This window comes from Amblyomma mixtum, chromosome 4 (genome assembly GCF_055824585.1).
Source record: "Amblyomma mixtum isolate Tamu chromosome 4, ASM5582458v1, whole genome shotgun sequence".
In the NCBI taxonomy this organism is placed as follows: Eukaryota; Metazoa; Arthropoda; class Arachnida; order Ixodida; family Ixodidae; genus Amblyomma; species Amblyomma mixtum.
Window position 1 is genome coordinate 114,025,304 of NC_143015.1, and position 20,109 is coordinate 114,045,412.

General features: G+C 44.3%; 1 protein-coding gene across 1 annotated transcript; it reads left to right on the forward strand.

The window, feature by feature from the left end:
• The first annotated feature begins 850 nt into the window (after window positions 1-850).
• On the forward strand, window positions 851-17,908 carry LOC149347950 (gamma-glutamyl hydrolase-like). The gene is made up of 9 exons (XM_089587790.1): window positions 851-1,013; window positions 4,331-4,448; window positions 5,545-5,595; window positions 5,935-6,019; window positions 7,543-7,681; window positions 8,476-8,582; window positions 9,730-9,820; window positions 12,913-13,059; window positions 17,223-17,908. Exons 1-9 carry the CDS (start codon window positions 935-937, stop codon window positions 17,342-17,344), a joined length of 939 nt encoding a protein of 312 aa, XP_089443916.1. The 5' UTR covers window positions 851-934; the 3' UTR covers window positions 17,345-17,908.
• Window positions 17,909-20,109: the final 2,201 nt, after the last annotated feature.

Here is a 20,109-nt window from a genome sequence, read left to right on the forward strand (position 1 = left end):
GAGCAATTTCTTAACGTGACATGTTGAACAGCGAAGAGGAGACAGCGTGGATGCCTGGCTTCCGCCCTTACAAAAAAGTTTTGGACAGTCTGTAAGTGTCTATGCCCTTTAGTCTATAAAATCTATGACTGCCTATAGACAAATCCTAGAGAACAGTCTACAGGCAATACAAATGCCATAGACAGTCTCTAGACAATCTATAGATTTATGGCCATACGCTTTTAGACTTTTTTCTCTAGACAGTCCAAAGACTGCGAATAAACAGAAAGCAATGCCTATAGAAAGTCAATAGAATAAATAAGAAGTCTATAGACTGTGTATAGACCATTTTGATAACGACGGTGACGAATCCGCGAACAGTTTCTGGCAATGCAGTCACGTGCCCATGACGAATTTTCCCAGAGTGCAAGCCGTGGCCTGTACAAGGACAGTCCGGGACCCATAAGTCGAATAGGCCCGAGAAAGCCTGGAAGCGCAAGAAAGTATAGAAGTGGCGACAATTTAACCTTGCGACCTTTGCATCTTTTTTTTTTTCCAGCGTCCGGCACCCAAAGGGACAAAAGAACGCGTTACGTATAGTGGCCGCCAGCCGCCACTTGGTGACAGTGACTCTGCACTTAATGCCTTTCAAATGGCATTGCTGCATTACAATGAAAGCAGGGTAAGCTGATAAGCATGTCTAGAAGGTATATTGTCTGGAAACAAAGGGATGGCTACCGCAACTCCTGAATGGACAAACTCGGATGCTTATCTCATTCGAGGTCGAGCCTTGCGGGTGAAGCGAGGAAGGGGAGATAGTGTTGTCTTCTTGTGTCGAGTATCAGGCTGGGGCGTATACAGTAGCCCAGGAAGGAATGAAAAGCCCTTTTCGCGGGGCCTCTTTATCTGTGGCGTTGAGCGAACCCCCTCGGACGTCAGTGCGTCGTCTGCAGACATGCGGTACGGAGCAGCGTTGTTGGTCTGCTGTGCGGCCCTTGCCGCTTGCGCTGCTGCGACGAAGAGGCCGATTATAGGTACGCACATTGTTCGTTCTTTATTTTTTCAACTTTTTTAACCACGCATTAAGGTTACGGAGGAAGTTCCGCCGGGGTTTCGTTTCGCTCGTCTTCGTAAACTGCTCAGGCTCCGATCAGAGATCTGTAACTTTGTTTTGTTCATAGTATCACGTAGGAAACCGACTGCACGAGCGCTAATACTCTCCAATCTAAGCTAATGTTCTATTAAATTCTCGCATTAATACACAGATCGTGTTTATCGATGTTTTTCGTAAAGAAAAACAAGTGTCGTCTGCAAGAGGTGCAGAACGCATTATGCAAGATCATTCAGTGCGAAAGCTACCTCTCGCCGAAGCAGACTACAATTTGAACGGTCGTATCGCCGTGTCGCCAGGTGATAGTACAGTATTGAAGTTTGCTACTGATATATTTGTCTGGCACAGTACGTGCGCTGTATTTTTATTGTCATTAGACGCTCGGAGCTGAGCCTACTTTATTGCATTGTAATTAGATATTTCCGGAATAAACCTTAACAGTTTTTCATATTTCAGCAATGTAAGGATCTGCAATTGCGAGTTGGTAGATGTTCAGAACATTTATGCCGAATTTTTACTGCCAGCGTACTAAAGGGACAATCACTGCTGCTACGAAACTCGAGGTAAAACATGGGCATGACTCGGCGAATTTTTTTTTTGTAGTTGGCAGGCGGTGGCTTTGCCTGCTATTTATTACTTGTAGCTGGAGATTTTTTCACGTGTTTTCTGCAGTTTTCGGCAGCTTGTCTTAACTCTGAGTTGCCGTGACAATCCGCTGATTAACCTCTCAAGTTTCAGACTAGTACCCGTCTTTGTATACACTGGTTCGTGGCTGTCTCCGCAACTGCTCTTATCGAAAAGCTGTCGATCTTACAGGTTACTTCTGTTCATAATTCCATATTCTTCGCGAAACCTCCCCGAAGCTTACGGGACGTCTTCGCAATGATTTCCTTCGTGCTTGCAGAAAAGTCGAATTGGAGTAACTCAACACCCTATGCACAGGAGCCAGCAATAAATGCAAAAGCTCTAATGTAGGCATAGCAAGTGTCATCTGTCATGACTAAATCGTTAACGATCTTGCGAGCACAGTGCCATGCAATGGTGGCACACCGGAGGATAGCTCACTGCATACCCGCTTGCTCGATACTGCGAAAGACTACAGATAAACTAATCGTTAGTGGAACGTCTAATAGTGTATGTGTTGCCATTTTAAGAACATCGCGCAAACTCTTAATGAGGCACGGCTGAGTGATACGTTGCTGGGAACGCTGTATACTTGTGAAGGGCGCCACAGCGTTGGGCACTACAGGTAAACTAATCGTTACTGTAACGTTTAATAGTATATGTGTTGCCATTCTAAGAAAGAACATCGTACAAAGTATTAATGCGACACATCTCGCAACCAAGCACCCTGGGATAATCGTTACTGGCAGTGAGGTAGCTATAACAAATAAACAAGAAATAAACAAGCAAAGGAAGAAACAAACCTACAAACAAATAGATCGATATTCTGTACACACATAAACTGTGACGGAACTTTCCGATAGCTGCTGAGAGCGCGGTTGTTGTGACAGGACACGTGCGAAAACATGTGAGAGGCCAATGTCACAAGCTATAGCTTATCTTTATCGCGGTAGGAGTACCGCAAGGTCTCTGCCGTTTGGGCTCTGTACGCTGAAAGACCCGACCTTCCTTGTAGCGGCTATTGACACGGCCCACTATTATTGCCAAGAAACTCTGCTTAGCTTGCCATAAAAAGAAAGGATCACTGGGTAAGGCTTACAAACATCCCGACCCGTAACGTAGCTCATGACAATTGCCCAAATACTGCTTCGGATAGTCATCAATTTCACTTTTTATTCAGGAAAATCTTGCCCGCAAAATCAGCTACGAAGCTACAGCAAGGAGACCCCATTATAAAGCGAGATTTTTAAACAGGTATAATAGTGTTTCGCACGTGTCTGGCCCGAGCTCTTGCTCTTGTATACCATGCTCACGATGCTAATGAAATGACAGCTCAGGTGAGAATTCTGACCTGTCTTCCCAGTTTGTGGCTACATTAATGTGTCCCATTTACCTCTCCCTTTTCATTACAGCGGCATTTATATCGCGAAAGCTTTCCTGAAACCCAAGTCCCGTATAGGCTACTTCACGTATGACTAAGGAACTGCTCTCTACGAGTTGTTTTTCTAAAGCATAGGGTAGTTTTACATGGTTTAGGAATAGCTTAGGGGTTAGTAACATGTTTCCCCTAAGAAATGTTAATTACGTGACCTCTTTGAAATTGAGTGTTCGCCTCCTCATTAATGGGCATAAATCACAGCCGTGTCCACATATCCCTTACAAAAATGATTTTAGACGCTCTATAGAATGTGCACAGCCGTTTGTCTATAAAGTCTATAGACCCTCTATAAGCAAATCTTATAGACTAGTCTATAGGCGATACAAATGCTACAGACAGTCAGTAGAGAATCTATAGATCTATGGCATACACTTTTGTTAGGCTTTTGTTTATAGACAGTCTATTGACTATGAATAGACAAAAGGAAATACCTATAGGAAGGCAATCGAGGCTATAAGAAGTCTATAGACCACTTCTATAAGGGATACTGGCTGTGAACACATGCCACATGGCATATTGTCACGTAGTACTGACTGCAGTCTGGAGAGACGAAATACAGTGAAAATGGCTTCTAAACAAAACTCTTTATTTGGGCTGACTTGCACCCACAAAGGACTGGATCACTCGGCGGCGGCGTAGCAATAAGCGAGCTCGGCGGTCGTCGTACAGACTGCCTGCCCCTCTCTGTCGTGCTCATTTTAAAGCTGACATCGAACTTTTATAGATAAAGCGTGCAGAGTTACTGGAACATTCTGGAACGACGTAGACTTGAATCCGTCTGGATGCGATGAATCGAGATAAATCTGGTCGCGTCTTGCGTCACATCCAAAGCGATAAAGCGATGTGCCGACAGCTTTGAAAAAAGAACAAACAAGGACTATAAAGATTTTTCGGGTCATGATCCGGGTCATGTTTTGTGCGACAGGGGTCGGGCACGTGCGTAAGATACAGCTATCGCTTCTTGTTTGTTATCCCCAAATTACGTCAACAGTTCTCCAAGTTTCCTCGAGCCCCATTCTCAGTCTTTCACTTGACAACATCGTGCCATACTTTGATGACCATTGCTGACCTTATACGAAATGCGCTGAGGTGTGACTGAGATGAGCTCGTCTAGATATCATCTCAAACCGCATCTTCGCGGCTGTCACGGAAGTAGAGCCGCTTACGGAATCATGCAGGGATCGTGGCCCAGCACCTGTACAGCCGTACCCTCAACCCCGACAGGACAAGCACCTACATAGCCGCCTCCTACGTGAAGTTCATCGAAGCCGCCGGCGGTCGAGTGGTCCCCATTTTGTAAGCGTATACCCGTTCGCATCATAACCGCCCCATTGCAACGCTTTCGTGCTTTGCTACCGTCCGCTACCGAGTTACCAACTCATCGAAAAAGTCAACTGGGTCATTTTATTTTTAATTGAGAGTTCAAGCTTGGCGGAGGCGTACTCGCAGGAAGTGTACCGGACCAGCAAGTTGCACATGCGCGGTGGCTTGATGTGGAGGCGCACCTATTACTGCTTATGCGGGGCAGGCACCCATGTTGTTCGGTTCGTGCCAGCGCTAGCATACGCCTCCTCTATAGGCTAGGACTATTCACTGATGTAAGCCAGATTTTGTCTTAGCGGTTGGCGTCGATGGAAAGAAAATCAGGAGAATGATCAGTGTGGCTTACTCGAAGACTATAGTCACTAGAAAGAAATCCTCGGGACATTTTCCAGCGCCTGATCACGTCATGTGATGCGTCATGACAGCGCTGAGTTTAAAAATAGCGCGTGTATATTGCGAGTCAGCAAGTGGGCCAGTTTCAACACCGCTGACCCGAACACGCTTTGGTTGAGTCCATCCACATTCTAAGCCTTGAGCTAGAAGGGTTTAATGATTTAAGGGCCTGGGGCTCGACCGCCAAGTACACCGAACAAAAGGTCGCGGCCAGAGATATGGAGAAGATAGTAGTTTAGTCGGGACCAACTTATTTGGCATTAATTAGTGCCCTTTGGCAAAGGCAGCAACATCTCAATGCCTCAGGCTTCCAGTAAATTGCGAAATTGACCGGCCGCTCCACGTCATTTGTTAACTTGCCTGTGGCCTTTCTTGCACCCCTTTCCTGCTGATTCATCTTCTCTTCCTGTATCGGCACTATTCCTCGATGTCTTACACCAGACATTTCTACTTGCGATGCACCAGCTTTGCAAAAAGAGGATAAGTATTAGCGTGAAGCATTTTCTGCTAGTACTGTGAAATCCGACTGTGGAAGGTTTCTTCTTCTTTTTTTAAATGCGCATTTTGCTTGCTTGAACGAGTGCTTTCAGCTGTCGCTCGTAACATTATGTTTCTTCGTGAGGTAATTCTCTGGCATGCTCAACGTTGATATCTTACTATCCTCTTACGTTTGCAGCGTCAACCAAACAGAAGATTACTACAAAAAAGTTTTCAACTCCGTGAACGGGTGAGTGTCTTTAAGAGCAAGCAATTATTGTTAAAGCAGCTTCGGTAATCAGCGTGAATGTCCTTTAGGGCGCCATCGCCACTGGACTCTTCGTAATACTCGCAAATGAATCACTATGGTGGACTTATTATTTATTACCGCTAGGATGATTCTGTCATTCTTTTCCTATGTTTAGCTACCTGTGCAAATTTCACCTTGACAGCTATGGCATGGGAACGGCACTACAGTGTTGGTCGACCTGCATGAAATCTCACCTCGTGGCGAACCGGAAAAGAACAAAACGCGCACTCGTAATTTAGACGGAACCTGCAGCGTTTCCTGTTTTCTTCTTTGTTCCAGCGTGCTTTTTCCTGGCGGTCAAGCCGACTTGGAAAGCTCTGGCTACTTGGAAGCAGCCAAGATCATATTTGATCTCGCCGTACAGGTACACACCCCAATGGGCTCTGGAATTTTTTTGGATGTCCCAAGGACGTCCTAAACGTCCACAGGACGTCCAAGAGAGTTTCACTGCCCACTGGACTTGAAGGGAGATCCGTGAAATTTCTGTGGTATAGTGTTAACCTACGAGGAAGGGGATGCGACACGGAGGTATCCATGCGCACGATTCAGAGAGGCGTGCCTCTTACCACGTCTGTCCCTCATTGGTGGGACGATAATCAGCTGCCAACTGCCGAGAAGTGGCAGAATTGCAGAGCTTCGCTGGTCATTTGTGATGTGTGCTAGAGCTGTTGTGGGCGAACCCAGGTCATGCACTACTCACCGGGACGTCAGCAAACTGATCACCGTGGGAGGTGGCAGTTAAATTTATGATTGGTCGCGAGAGGTTGCTCGGCAAGAGAAACCATGGGTCGCACAAGCCCCGTCGATGGCTGTGATAGAAAGCGCCACCTGTCGGGGCAGTGGCGCATCGCTTAACCGTTGCACCACTGCGCAAGGAGTGGTGTGAGGAATCAACGCCATCTATGAATGTAAAGTGGAGAATAACCAATTACACATGTATGGACACTAACTAACCCATTAACGCCATCCCGACCCTTACCCCAGCAGCACAGCTATTCGGCCCAATATTGGACACATATTGGTAAAGGCCAGTCTTACAAAGAACCTGAGTGGAACCATCCATTTCCAATATTGGACCGGTTACCTGTGCAACTTGGTTAATGGGATGCTTACTTGTCCTCTTCTCAAACAAAAAATTTAGTGAGAGTATACCCATTTCCTTGTTTCTGGTGTAACGCTACCATTGGCCAACATTGATTCTCACTTCCTTATTATTCCCTTTGAACTCGTGTCTCTTGTCTCCTTCTCCTCCTTTATATCTCCCCTTCTCTTTCCCCAAAGGCTGAGTAGCAAATGGGTATACCTCCTTCCGGTTAAATCTTCCACCTTTCCTTATGCAGTCTCTCTCTTGGTCAACAAGTATACGCGTTAGTTTTCAATTCATAGCGCACAGGGGTATGCAGCGACCACTTCTAACTACTCCAGGTTTCGGCCTGAATGGGTAGTTCCGGTTGGGAAATACTGCATACATGGTGACTTGGTTATCCCGAATAAATTCCCCTTAAGGCAGCTGTCATGATAAAAGATAAAAAGCGCACGTATTGAATGAGAACGAAAGAGACGCGACCATGCAGACTTACAGAGATGCACAAAGTGACATTGTCTACGTTGGAAAAGTTGTAAATTCAGAGCGCACCCTAATCAGGCACAATACGGTCTCGTGACAGCCAGGCGTTAGACCTCATCAAAGAGGCATCCGCCTCAGGAAAGAGAATATGTGCTTGTGTACAACAAAGCGTTTCGCATCCCCTAAGCAAGATACTGTACGTATGCAGTGCTTGGAGGTGTAGCTGGATTTAATCTCGCGCAACATTGTTCTGTGTGTGCCATGTTGGAAGCTTTTTCAACAAATTCTCCTCGATGCTTCTGTCGTCACACACCACACAGGCCCACAAAAACGGCACGGAGTTCCCCCTGTGGGGAACCTGTTTGGGCTTCGAGGCACTATCTCGCCTGGCCATTGACAAGCTCGTCCTGAGGAACTGCTTTGCCGAGGACCTGCCGCTGCCGCTGAACTTCACGAGCGGTGAGTCGAAATCTTGTTCCTCATTAAAGGGGCATTAAATGGAGAATCAACTAGAAAGCTACGTTACACTGATAAGAGGTTCCTGGTACCTCAGACGATTTGTTTTGGGGAGCAAACTAAATCACTCCCACGCCGACGCAGTCGTACTTCTACTGTGGCAGGGAACGGCAGTATTCCTAATACACAAGTGACGTCAGTTGCTTTTAGAACAAGCCGTTCGACATATCGTTTTTCGATGCCATCAACTAGTCAATTTTCTTTCCATACACAACAACTCTGAACAAAAGCATTTTTGAATTGGAACCAGTTTATGGACGCAGGTTTTTCATATATTGGAAGATTTCACTGTAACAATCGATACATCCGCGGTTCTCCCGTCGGAAGGCTTACATTTTTTTGCTATTAATATTATTGCTGTTCGTCAAAAGCTTTCCCCAGGGGTTTTCTATGGAAGCCTTACTGCTCGTTGCAAGTGATGGAATCAGTCTAAAAGAAAGAGTTTGCTATATATTGGAAGAACGGAGCATTACGTTCAATGTTTCTATAACAATACCTTACACTATTTCAGTATTCAAAATTTGTTCTAGAAAGTTGGACATGTGCGTTCAGAAAAAGCAATAAACAAACAAAAGATCGTGAGAGTCCTGACCTAGGTTGCTAATAAAACCCTACTTGTAAATTAGGCATCAATTTACAAAGCTGTGCGTCTTAATTTTCGAAAGGTTTACTCTATATTGTTTTTTTTCTTTTTGATTTTAAATAACCGTTGCCTCAACATTCGGGGCGCTGCGCAGGTTTCCGTGAAAGCCGGTTGTTCGACGGGCTTCCTAGGGCCCTGGAGAAGGCTCTGAGGACGAAGGCCATCACGTACAATTCCCACCAAAAGTGCCTGACACCCCAGGTATGGCAGCAAATGAAAGTTATACTCGCGTGACTTATTCTCCTATCTGTGCAGCTTTGGTTTTATACTGGCTGGTCGGTCGTTTCCCCTCTTCCAGTGTTCCATTATCAAGTCAATGTGTATGTGGTTAAAGAGTTCATGCTTATTGGACTAACAGCGTGGACTATTAGGCAAGCTTTAGTGGAGGGCTACGAACTATTTCTAACATTTGGAGTTCTTAGCGGTTCGGAGTGAAGCCTTTTTGCATTCATTTTGCATGTAACTTTAGCATGTTTTCGTGTTTATATTCGTATATGACCACCCACATAAACACTTGTCTGTAAATGATCTGCAGAAAGTCGCAACAGGACTACATTTCAAAAGAAAGACTTGATTGTTTTCAAACTTCCACTAACCTGTGTTTTCGTATGCCACTAGCTTGTAAACTGGTATCAATGCAATTTTCTGTTCCTGTGTTCTAACTAATGTGTGTTTCAATGTTATGTATACATTTCAAGCTACCATGAGTTTCATATTGATTTTTATTAGTCATGAGCTGCAAATTGTTCTTATAACCCGCCGCGTTGACTCTGTGGTTTTGGCGTCCGGCTGCTGTTCCGAAGGTCACGAGTTCGATACCTACTGCGGCGGCTGTATTTTGTCGGAGGCGAAATACAAAAACGGAACTGTGCGATGTCAGCGCATGTTAAAGAACCTCAGGCGTCCTAAATTAATTCGGAGTGGCTTCCCTCAAAGCCCAAGTGTCGCATCGGTACGTTAAACCGCCAAATTTAGAATTTACTTACAAATTTTGTTGAACTCTTTAAATTGGAATGATTTCTACTTCTTTTTTGGAATTTCTCGCTATGTCACATGTAGTTATATGTTAGATAGGGTAACAAGGAGGCATTAAAGCCGCTTCCCGCACCTCGAGGGCATACGAGAGCTGCATTTTAGGACCGCATAAGCTTCTAACTGCATTTAATTTATGTACAAGAGTGCTACTAGAGATGATCGAGTCTTTTTTGCTTGCCCATTAGTGGTGCATAAAATACCCGTCTTTGGAATTGTGGAAATTTTGATGCGAAAATTTGCAACTGATCCAACGAACTACTCTGACTTCAACATATTTTCCTTCAGTCGTTTACACACCTTTTCTTTGGCGCAGAACTTCACCGCTTTCGGTCTGGACAGGTTTTTCCGGCCGATGTCAACGAACGTCGGACCTGACGGCGTGGAGTTTATCTCCAGCATGGAAGGTATGACGACATCGGGCTCTAAGACGTTTGCGGTGATGGTCATCACAGCTCTTCAAAGCCCATAAAAACTATCGAACTCATTATGTTCTTAAAGTAACTTGCTGACATTTTGAATGGGCTGTGGTCACAAAGCAGGGATGTTGGGTTCCCTGGTACGTATCGTCTTTGTAAAATGCATCCATGCAACGGGGTTTGCTTTTCAGCCGTATAATAGAGCACTTACGGAATACCTAATGACCAAAAGGTCTCGAAAGATGAGTACAAGGGTTCTTCTTACTTAATGTTGATTTATAGCTCAAGGGGTGCCATACTGCAAGACTAAACGACTAAGAAACAAACTCCATTGTTTGGTTATTTTTGGAAAAGAGGGCACAGTGTTAAAAGATGTACGGAGGTTGCCACATTGCATTCCTTAGGAGAATAAGAAAACTTTGTCGTTGCTAATATCATGTATTCACTTTTTCCTGCATACTACAGTAGTACCGATACTGCACATGTTTTTTTGGGCATCAACTGCTGTTACTACTTCCCACGGGTTCCACGGCGGTGTCGTGGAACCCGGTGTCGTGAAACCCCAAGCCGTGCGGTTGCAAATATATGTATGCTTAATTACAAATTTCCACTTTTTGTAAGGGAGATTGCTTTCAGTTTAAACTATTTATTTCTTTTGCTGTCAGTTTACGTCACAAAAATCATCGGGGGAAGCCACAACGTGATTCAATCGTCATGGAGATAGAACCTTCGCGGAATAAATCTAATTCCTTTCTAAAAAGATACGCCGAATGGATGGCTAAGTATTTGTGCTTACTCTTGAATAAATCCCTCGCAACATGTACCCTTCCAAAGGAATGGAAAATAGCCAAAATTATTCCGATACACAAATCAGGAAACAGGACAGATGTTTCTAATTACAGACCCATCTCTATCACCTGTTCAGTGTCTAAAGTACTCGAACACATCATACTAAAACACATAACCGTCTTCCTTGAAAATGAAACCATACTCTCCCCATTTCAGCATGGCTTCCGCCAAGGCCTTTCGACAGTAACACAGTTATTAGAATTAGTCCACAACTTATCCCACAGCATAGACAGACAAAAGCAAACCGATCTAATACTACTAGATTTTTCAAAGGCATTTGATCGGGTTACACACATTAAACTAATTAATAAACTAGAATCAACTCTAGGTCATGGCTCTATAGTTAATTGGATTAGCAACTACTTATCAGGCAGAACACAATTTGTAGAAATTAATCATCAAGCCTCCCACGTAGTAAATGTTGTGTCTGGTGTACCTCAGGGTTGTGTCTTGGCACCTGTTCTTTTCTTGATTTTTATAAATGATCTGACGACTAATCTCAACGTTAATATACGACTGTTCGCCGATGACTGTGTAATTTATCGCGAAATTAATACATTAGAGGATCATGAAGCTCTTAACAACGCATTACATTCTATAGCAAAATGGTGCACTGCCTGGCAGATGACACTGAACGCTGCTAAATCTGCTGTTATGACAGTTTCTAGAAAGAAACATAAATCCGACTTTCGGTATACTATAAATGGCACACCACTTACTGTAGTGACTAATCATAAGTATCTTGGCGTACTAATAACCCATGACCTCAGGTGGAACGCTCACGTGGACAAAATCACCTCAACAGCTTTGAAACGACTCTTTTTTCTTAGACGACGCCTCACATTAGCCCCTTTTCAAACTAAGCTTTTAGCCTACAATGTTTTGGTTAGATCTGTTCTCGAATATGCTAACGTCGTTTGGTTTCCTTATACTAATCAAGATATAACCAAACTTGAAGCCGTTCAATGAAAAGCAGTCAGATTTATATTTAACAAATACAAAATAACTGATTCGCCTACTGAATTAATGAAAACTGAAGGAATAAAATCATTGCAGACCCGTGCAAAAGTCGCACGACTAAAACTCATGTTTCAACTAATAAATCGACATCTAAAACTCGACACTACTAAATATATTTCCCTTTCCGAAGCAAGATCAACGCGTCATAAACATTCGCATACATTAAGTGAGTATCATTTCCGTACTAACTGCTTTAAAAATTCCTTTTTCCCACTAGCAATTCGAGAATGGAACAGCCTTGATCCATCTATTACTAACTGTTCATCATTGAGAAAATTTAATATTGCAGTTGAGAGTATGTCCTGTTATTAGTTATTCATTCCTGGTTGCTTGCGTTCTGTTATTATTATACCCATGGTTATTTGTTTTTTATGTGTAAGTTTTTTTTGTCAAACTATGCAGTGTTACTTAAACTAAACACCTATACTGTGTTAATGCCTTTGCAGTGTACGATTATAATATTTACTGTTTACTTATTGTCTGCGTATTATAACAACTAGCAATGTTTCAACATTTTGTTATTCTTTGTATAATACTACCGACATTAGCCTTATTCTATGCGTTATTTGATTGTTTTCGTCACAGCTCGGTTGTATTTTCGTTTTACCGTTCGTTGTTTTTCTTAACATGCTGACCAGTTGAATGTTCCAATTATGCTTGACCGCGTTCTGTTAACCTTACTAAGCCCTCCTGCCACAATCCCAATTGGGATTAGCAGTATTTGTAAATAAATAAATAATAATTGCCGAAGCATCTTGTAGATGGAACGTGCCGTCTTTGAAAAAGAAAAAAACAGGCTGCCGTGACCGCGGAAAGAGCAGGCCGACGGAAGACTGTCGAAGTGGCGTCGCTGCGGTCGACAGTTCTCCGCCACCTTTACGCTCCTCTAAATGAAAATGTAACTCCTGATAAATTGAGAAGTGTTAAGAGGAGGTTGATTACTTGTGTCAAAGACTGTACCATGTCAGTATCGGAATGATACACCACGTCGGTAATTTGTCGTGCTGTAAATTTGTCGACAGATGTCCGACAAACTTTCTTTTGGCAGACGTGATTTCACCGGACGTTTCGTGGGTGGCATGAACGTTTTGAGTGCAGTGGGGCCGTGCGGGGGCCCAAGGACCTACGTGTCCCAAACTCCCCAGTTTCAAATAAAGTTTTCACCACCATCTCAGTGTTTTCATTACGCTTTTGTCTTGCGTCTGTTGCAGCCCTCAAGTACCCGTTCTACGGCGTCCAGTTCCACCCTGAGAAGAACAACTTCGAGTGGGTGTACAAGAAGGGGCACACTAATGTTCCGCACAGCGAGAACGCCGTGCGAGCTTCACAGTACATGGCCAACTTCTTCCTCCAAGAAGGTACCAATCTACTTCGGGTTTGTAAATAACTTTAGCGCTATTAATGCGAACGAATTATATGGCTCATGCGAATGAAAAGGCATCACCGGAAGTTGTTCGCGGCCGCCGCGGAGGCTAAGCGGTTACGGAGCTCGGCTGCTGACCCGAAAGACGCGGGTTCGATCCCGGCCGCGACGGTCGAATTTCGATGGAGGCGAAATTCTAGAGGCCCGTGTAGTGTGCGATGTCAGTGCACGTTAAAGAACCCCAGGTGGTCGAAATTTCCGGAGCCCTCCACTACGGCGTATCTCATAGCCTGAGTCGCTTTGGGACGTTAAACCCCATAAACCAAACCAAACCAAGTTGTTCGCAGAGTGCGTCCGCAAAATATGTCCACAGGAGGTGGTATCTCTCACGTGACCTCATATGCAAAAGCCAGATTTAATTGACTCAGTGAGGCTTAAAGTTGATGAAAGTTGTTGTTGCGACTGTGGGAAGGATGGAAAGGAGAGTACACAGGCCTGCCCACTGGCTCGGGCTGAGCCACAATTGCTGCCACGTGCTGACGGAGTTCAAAGATGTGAAAGGAAAGATAAAAAGAAAAAAACGCGCGTCGCAACAGCTGCGTCCACCGAAGCGACGATGGCGGCTGTAACAAAAAAAAAATGCAAGACTGCCGTCGGGTGACCTGCGGATATATTGATCGCTATAATGAAATCTTACATTATGTGAAAAAAATTGCGTTCATAATCGGTTTCCCGCTCACAAATGATTTCGTACAGAGTTGTTTGCTGTGATCGGAAGAATGGACCAATACCTTCATTATTTTCTTAACAGTACCTCACAGGTTTGCAATATTAACATTTTTTTTCTAAGAATGTTGGACGTAGAGGCGGCGCCTCAGGTAAACCAGCATGGCGGCTCTAGGGCGGACTCCTCCTCGCGCAGGCAGCCTAGGTGGAATCGAACTTGTTTTAAAATTTCGCGATAACCTCACGCTTTTTTGTTCATGGCAGCAACCTTGTGTAAGGCTTCCCTTTCTCGAGGGTGGAAAGGAATAAACGAGAGACAAGAACGAATCTGCTGTCTGGCATTTGAAAATGGCCGGCGCGAAAGAGTTGTGGCATCGATACAACTTAAGTCTGCAGTGAAGCTCCGTCCACGTTCAGCTTCCGCGCACAGAACTCCTCCACGACGAAAAAGTAGCCCGTTGTTGAAACTTTTCTTATACACCTAAATAAGAAGTTTATCACAAGAAAAAAAATGATAAGCTCTAGAATTTTGATACCTGGCTTGTTTAAGATAGTCAAACATTAAAAAGCTGACTTCGTTCACTGTTACGATCAGCCAGCAGAGCAATGCAGGACGCCGCGGTCTGTGGCCCCGTGTTAGGAACTGCTGACTTTTTTTAGTTGCATCATACTGTAGGCCGTTGAGGCACACTGTGACGAGATTATAAGATCAATGACACCGACGATGAAGACTTTTGTGCAGCGAACGGGTGTATGACAAAAACTGAAGCGCAATTTCTGCATTTATCTCTACAGGTAGGCACGACCCAGATATCATCAGCTATTTTTTAGATCTTCCGCTGGAAACAAGCTAGAAAAGTTTACCCTTCAGTCTTAACTGGTAAAGCTGAGCCATTCTGAGTTTATTCGTGCTCATAAGTTTTAACGTGACTGCGCCAAAAATTGTCAAAAATCGCAGACGTCCCAAACTTCCGAAAAGCTCTTCTGAACTTTTCGTCTCAGTAAAGTGCGGCTTACGTAAAATTTGTGCAAACGTTTTAAAATGCACTTAGTCAGATTTTACGAATTACGTGTACCCTCTTCCTTCCCAGCCAGTGCTGCTCTGCAGCTGCTAGCGCCAGTCAGAGAAGATATTAGAAAAGACGTTAAAGATCGCTGCGGCGACTCGCGTTGGGACAGTGCGAAAGCATTGACGCGCTTATACAATTTGGACATCCGAGGCTGTTTTGACGTCCTCCCACAACATCAACGTGCATGGTTTTAATCTCCTCCGGATACTGCACATCGACCAAAGCTTTCTTTATTAATTAACGTCAATCACTTTTTAATTTATTTCAGACCTTCATCCGGCTTGGTTGCGTATTTTCCCATAACTTCACGTCCACGACTCTTTTGATGTCCACCCACTGCATCGACGTCGCGACTATTTTGACGTCGAATCGACTTTTTAGCCTCTAATTAATGAACTAATTACTCTACATGGAGAAAATTTAACCCGCAGCGACATTTTATCACCCTTTATCATATTTTCAACCATTATTTTACTCCTAACTCTTCCTAGAAGGACATAAGGGCTGACGACACGTTTTGCGTCCACTTTCGGCGGACACGAAACCACGAACACAGCCAAGAAATGCTTTCGCATTAATAAAAAAAGCAATTCCTCATTAGCAGCCGTTCAAGAGCAGCCAAAAAGCTATGCAGCTTTCAGATGACCAGGCGCATATTTCTTCAAGCATTGCCTTGCTGAGCCACTCAGGACAAGAACTGCAAAGCATGATCAATCAGTTAGACAGGCAGAGCAGAACGGTGGGGCTAAGAATTAACATGCAGAAAACCAAAGTAATGTTCAACAGCCAAGCAAGGAAACAGCAGTTCGCAATTGGTAGCGAGGTGCTGGAAGTAGTAAGAGAATATGTCTACTTAGGGCAGGTAGTGACCGCAGATCCGGATCATGAGAGGGAAATAACTAGAAGAATAAGAATGGGGTGGAGCGCATATGGCAGGTTCTCTCAGATCATGAATGGTAGCTTACCAATATCCCGCAAGGGAAAAGTATACAACAGCTGTATCTTACCAGTACTCACCTATTGGGCAGAAATGTGGAGGCTAACAAAGAGGGTTCAGCTTAAGTTAAAAACAACGCAGCGAGCTATGGAAAGAAAAATGATAGGTGTAACGTTAAGAGATCGGAAGCGGGCGGAGTGGCTGAGAGAACGAACGCGCGTTAATGACATCCTAGTTGAAATCAAGAGGAAGAAGTGGGCTTGGGCAGGGCATGTAATGCGAAGGCAGGATAACCGCTGGTCCTTAAGGGTAACGGAGTGGATTCCAAGAGAAGGCAAACGTAGCAGGGGGCGGCAGAAAATTAGGTGGGCGGATGAGATTAAGAAATTTGCAGGGATAGGGTGGCCGCGGCTGGCGAAGGACAGGAGAGAGAGAGAGGAGAGCGAAAAGGACGGAAAGGCAGGGAGGTTAACCAGGCGATGCCCAGTTGGCTACCCTACACTTGGGGAGGGGAACAAAGGGGAAAAAAGGAAAAAGAGCGGCAATGAAATAAGTCTGTCAAGTGTCCATCGACCACTATGTCACAGGGACAGAGGGCGCGCACAGAAAACTTAGATTATAGGCGGGAATGCAAACCTGAGTCCCTTAGGAAATTCAGGAGCGCTTTCACCGCTTTCCGTTGTCTGGAAGGTTGCGTCCAAGGCCCCGGAACGTTAGACTCTGTTAAAGGACGCGAGTCCAAGCGGAGCAGAGAAGCAACTAGGCAACCGCGCTCTCGCTCAAAACGAGGGCAGTCACAGAGGAGGTGGCTAATCGTCTCGTCACAACCACACTGGCCACACGCAGGAGAGTCAGCCATTGAGACAGGGTTAATTGGAGAGACATGGGAGAGGCCTTTGCCCTGCAGTGGGCGTAGTCAGGCTGATGATGATGATGATTTTTCTTCAACTACATGTTTTCTATGAAAACCCTTTTATCTTTCCTTTTTAGTCCCGGCTGCTCTTGGGTTGGTGCTAATGAGTAGTTATCCCCAATTACAAATCTACTACATTATGGGGGATTCTTCTGAGTACACTGAACTTACAGCAGGTAATTAGTGAAAGAAGGGCGCTTAACCCTAACGAAAAGCACAAGAAAGAATTTCCTGTAATGTTTGAGACCTGACAACAGAACTTGTTGTAGTAACAACAGGAATTTGGGTACTATTGAGCAGTCTCCTGTCGTAATTGCAGAGGCAGTTCTGTCACAACAACAGACAACTTCAGAATACGACAGAAAAATCTGTCGTAACGACAGGACCACAACAATTTCTGTTCTATTTTGAAACCAGCTCTGGCGTATTTTGCTACTAGGCTAGGAGTTATGAAGCGCTAGAATGTTGCTTATTGATAACTTTTACGCATTTAAAAACAAAATTCCATGCAGCCCGGAAGAACGACCACGGCTTTGCGACGCCTGAAGAAGAGAACAGGGCACTGATCTACAACTACCCGGTGACCTACACTCAGGACCATTCATCCTACACGCAGATGTACATATTCCAGTAATCCGGATGCCACGCCGAAACCCGGTGTTGACGAGAGCTACTCTGTCATGCAAGCTGATAAACTCCCCTCCGGCCAGTATGTCACTATCCAGCGCTACGATTCTAGTAATGACGTCATCATCAGGTCAATGACGTCATTACGTGCAACTCGCGTGATCTCCGCAAAACAACTCTTTAACAGCTGACGCTGCGAAACTGCGTTGTCGCGCAGAAAGTGTTTTTAACGTAACATGAGAAAAGAGTTTGAAGGTATACTGGCTCCTATAACGAAACATGCCTGAGATGTGCCCTCGTCGTCATATTTTGCACCGTGAAGTTTTCTATTCCTTAATTGTTTAGTCGCTTTGGATTGGTTTGAATTATGAATCATTAAAGAGTTGTGAGAAGTCTGAATAGGAATCCGTTAGAACGCAGAAATACCAAACCACGCTTATCAGTCGCAAATGGGGTGTGATCGCTGACGAACGGTTGTGGACTACGTCAATACCTTTTTAGTGTCTTCTTGTCTTCGGTCACCAGCATCTGTGTACATGATGTAGAAATAAAGTTACCGATTGATTTATTTCGTACTGACACAATGTTTCCTTTCGTGCGTCTTTGGCCTGTATGTGCGAAAAGTTTGTCTTCAGTCTGCTGTTCCCAGTATCGCTACCCACTGTAACTTCGTTGAGTCATAAAAGTGCGCCCTTTCCTTTTTTTGCTTTTCCCGTGGGGCTTTTCAGCGGTCTACGGATGTATCAAGCAAGGCATACCAGTTGCAAACGACTTCGTGACTTCATCTGTTCTTTCTGTATCAGTCGTCTGCTCATTTTGAGCTGCTTTTCTGGCCCCCATTTTCGTATATAACTAGCGCCGACAGCATATAAGGTGTGAAATATACGCATGTCACTACGGTGTCTTGTATAGGCCTGTATAATTTACGGTTAGTCTGACACTCCGCTTTTCATAGCGTATACGCGCTTACTTGCGCGCGGTCACGATACTTCGTCTCACCTTCCGGAAGTCTGCGTGAGCGGCGACATACAAACTACTGAAGCACGATCTCTTAAAAAAAAATTGAGTTATAAAACTGACGTATGTAGACCCTACGTTTGAGTCAGTGAGTGAAAACTTTTATTAAAGATAAGCAGAAACCAGCAACGCTGCGATTGCTACGATGCTTTAGTGTCCACAGATTGGCGCGCCACCTGTGGAGACTGAGATTAATTGCTTAGAAGCTGTTCCTCGATGAAGATGGGTCTGTGAACGCGTGTATTCTCTATTTCACGCGTGGTGAAAAAAACTGCGGAGGAGACGAAGGTAGAAAAACTTGGCGCTATCAATTTACCAGTATTAAAAGAAGGAAGATATTGGAGTGAAGACATGGCACTTCGTTCTGTGATCTGTTTTACGCCCCGAGAATGAATTTCTTATGGAGTCTGACTGGCGTAGCAAACGGCGCGTCATCTAGCCTTCTGTTCGGCTGTGCCATAAAGAAAAAAATATAATTGCCTGTACAATCTGCCTAGTTGCAGTTGGTGTGAGAAAGAAACGATGGAACGTTCTCTTTTTTCTCTTAATGAGTGCTGAAAACTATATAGCGCGGAAAGAGGGAAGACTGGTGACATACAGAATCAGCGCAGACTTCGAACTGAGTTGATTGATCAATAAGGGCTGTGTATATAAAAGAGACAAGAGAGAGTAAAATTAAATGGTGCTTTACGATGTGAAAAATATATTAGCACAGACTTGAGCATGTTCTTTGGTAACACGGTCGTTTTCGATAACAAGGGTATTCTTCACTTCGCGGGAGTCAGTGCTTAGCTCAAAATGATGTTTTTACCGTTTGTGAGAGAAAAAAAGTTTGACTGTCACTGTGCCTAAAAATGGTAAAACTGCACGCCAAACGACCCCAGAAATTAAACGACATCACTTTAAAGCTGTTTCGAACATTAGTTTCGCAGAAAAGGCTGGTGTGAATTTCTAAGCTTACTTCGTAATGAGAACTCATATGTGATACGTGTACATGCCGCTGTCCTTTCGACGCATAAAAAAAATTCCATTAGACCAGGGAATTGCTGTAATATTATGAGGCAGTTCACCGATGGAATGACTCAAAAAATTCAAGAACTTGTTTTCGCGCCAAACTGGCCCGCGCCGAACTGTACACATGCGCTTGTAGAATCACACAGAACACAAAGGACGCCTATCAGTGAAATATAAAAGCACGCAGTATGGTTGGTGTAATAGTTATGCAGTTTTTCAGCACGCAGAAATATGATATATAGTTGCACCGTTGCAAGTTTGCCGCCACTTAAAGCAAGTGGTAAATATATTTACCACTGTCCTACAAAGGGGCAAATTACGATGTGTAATTTAATTCGTAAAGAAGTAAAGATGTCTCCATGCTCTTTAGAAGCGCAGAACGCGGTAAACTAAACGCAGTAACTACAATGAAAGAAAGATGTTATCACGTATCGCGCTTGTTGTCACTTTTTTAAGCAACGATGATAGAGGGTGCCCATGGCAGCAGGGGGACAGGCAGATGGTTTCTTGGTACACGCAAAGTGAATAAGGGAAGGGCCTGAGTGCTTATCAACGTTTCGACAACAGGGCATGTCTTCGTCTGGGCAAAGCGTTCGTCACTGGCAGGGTTAAATTGCCAATTGTCATTGGCAGGTTGCCCAGACAAAGACATGTTCTTTTGTCGAAACGTTGTCAAGCCCCATGAGCTAAGCACCCTCAGTGATAGAGGGAGATTCTTTTGCAGGATTCAGTGTAGAGGCA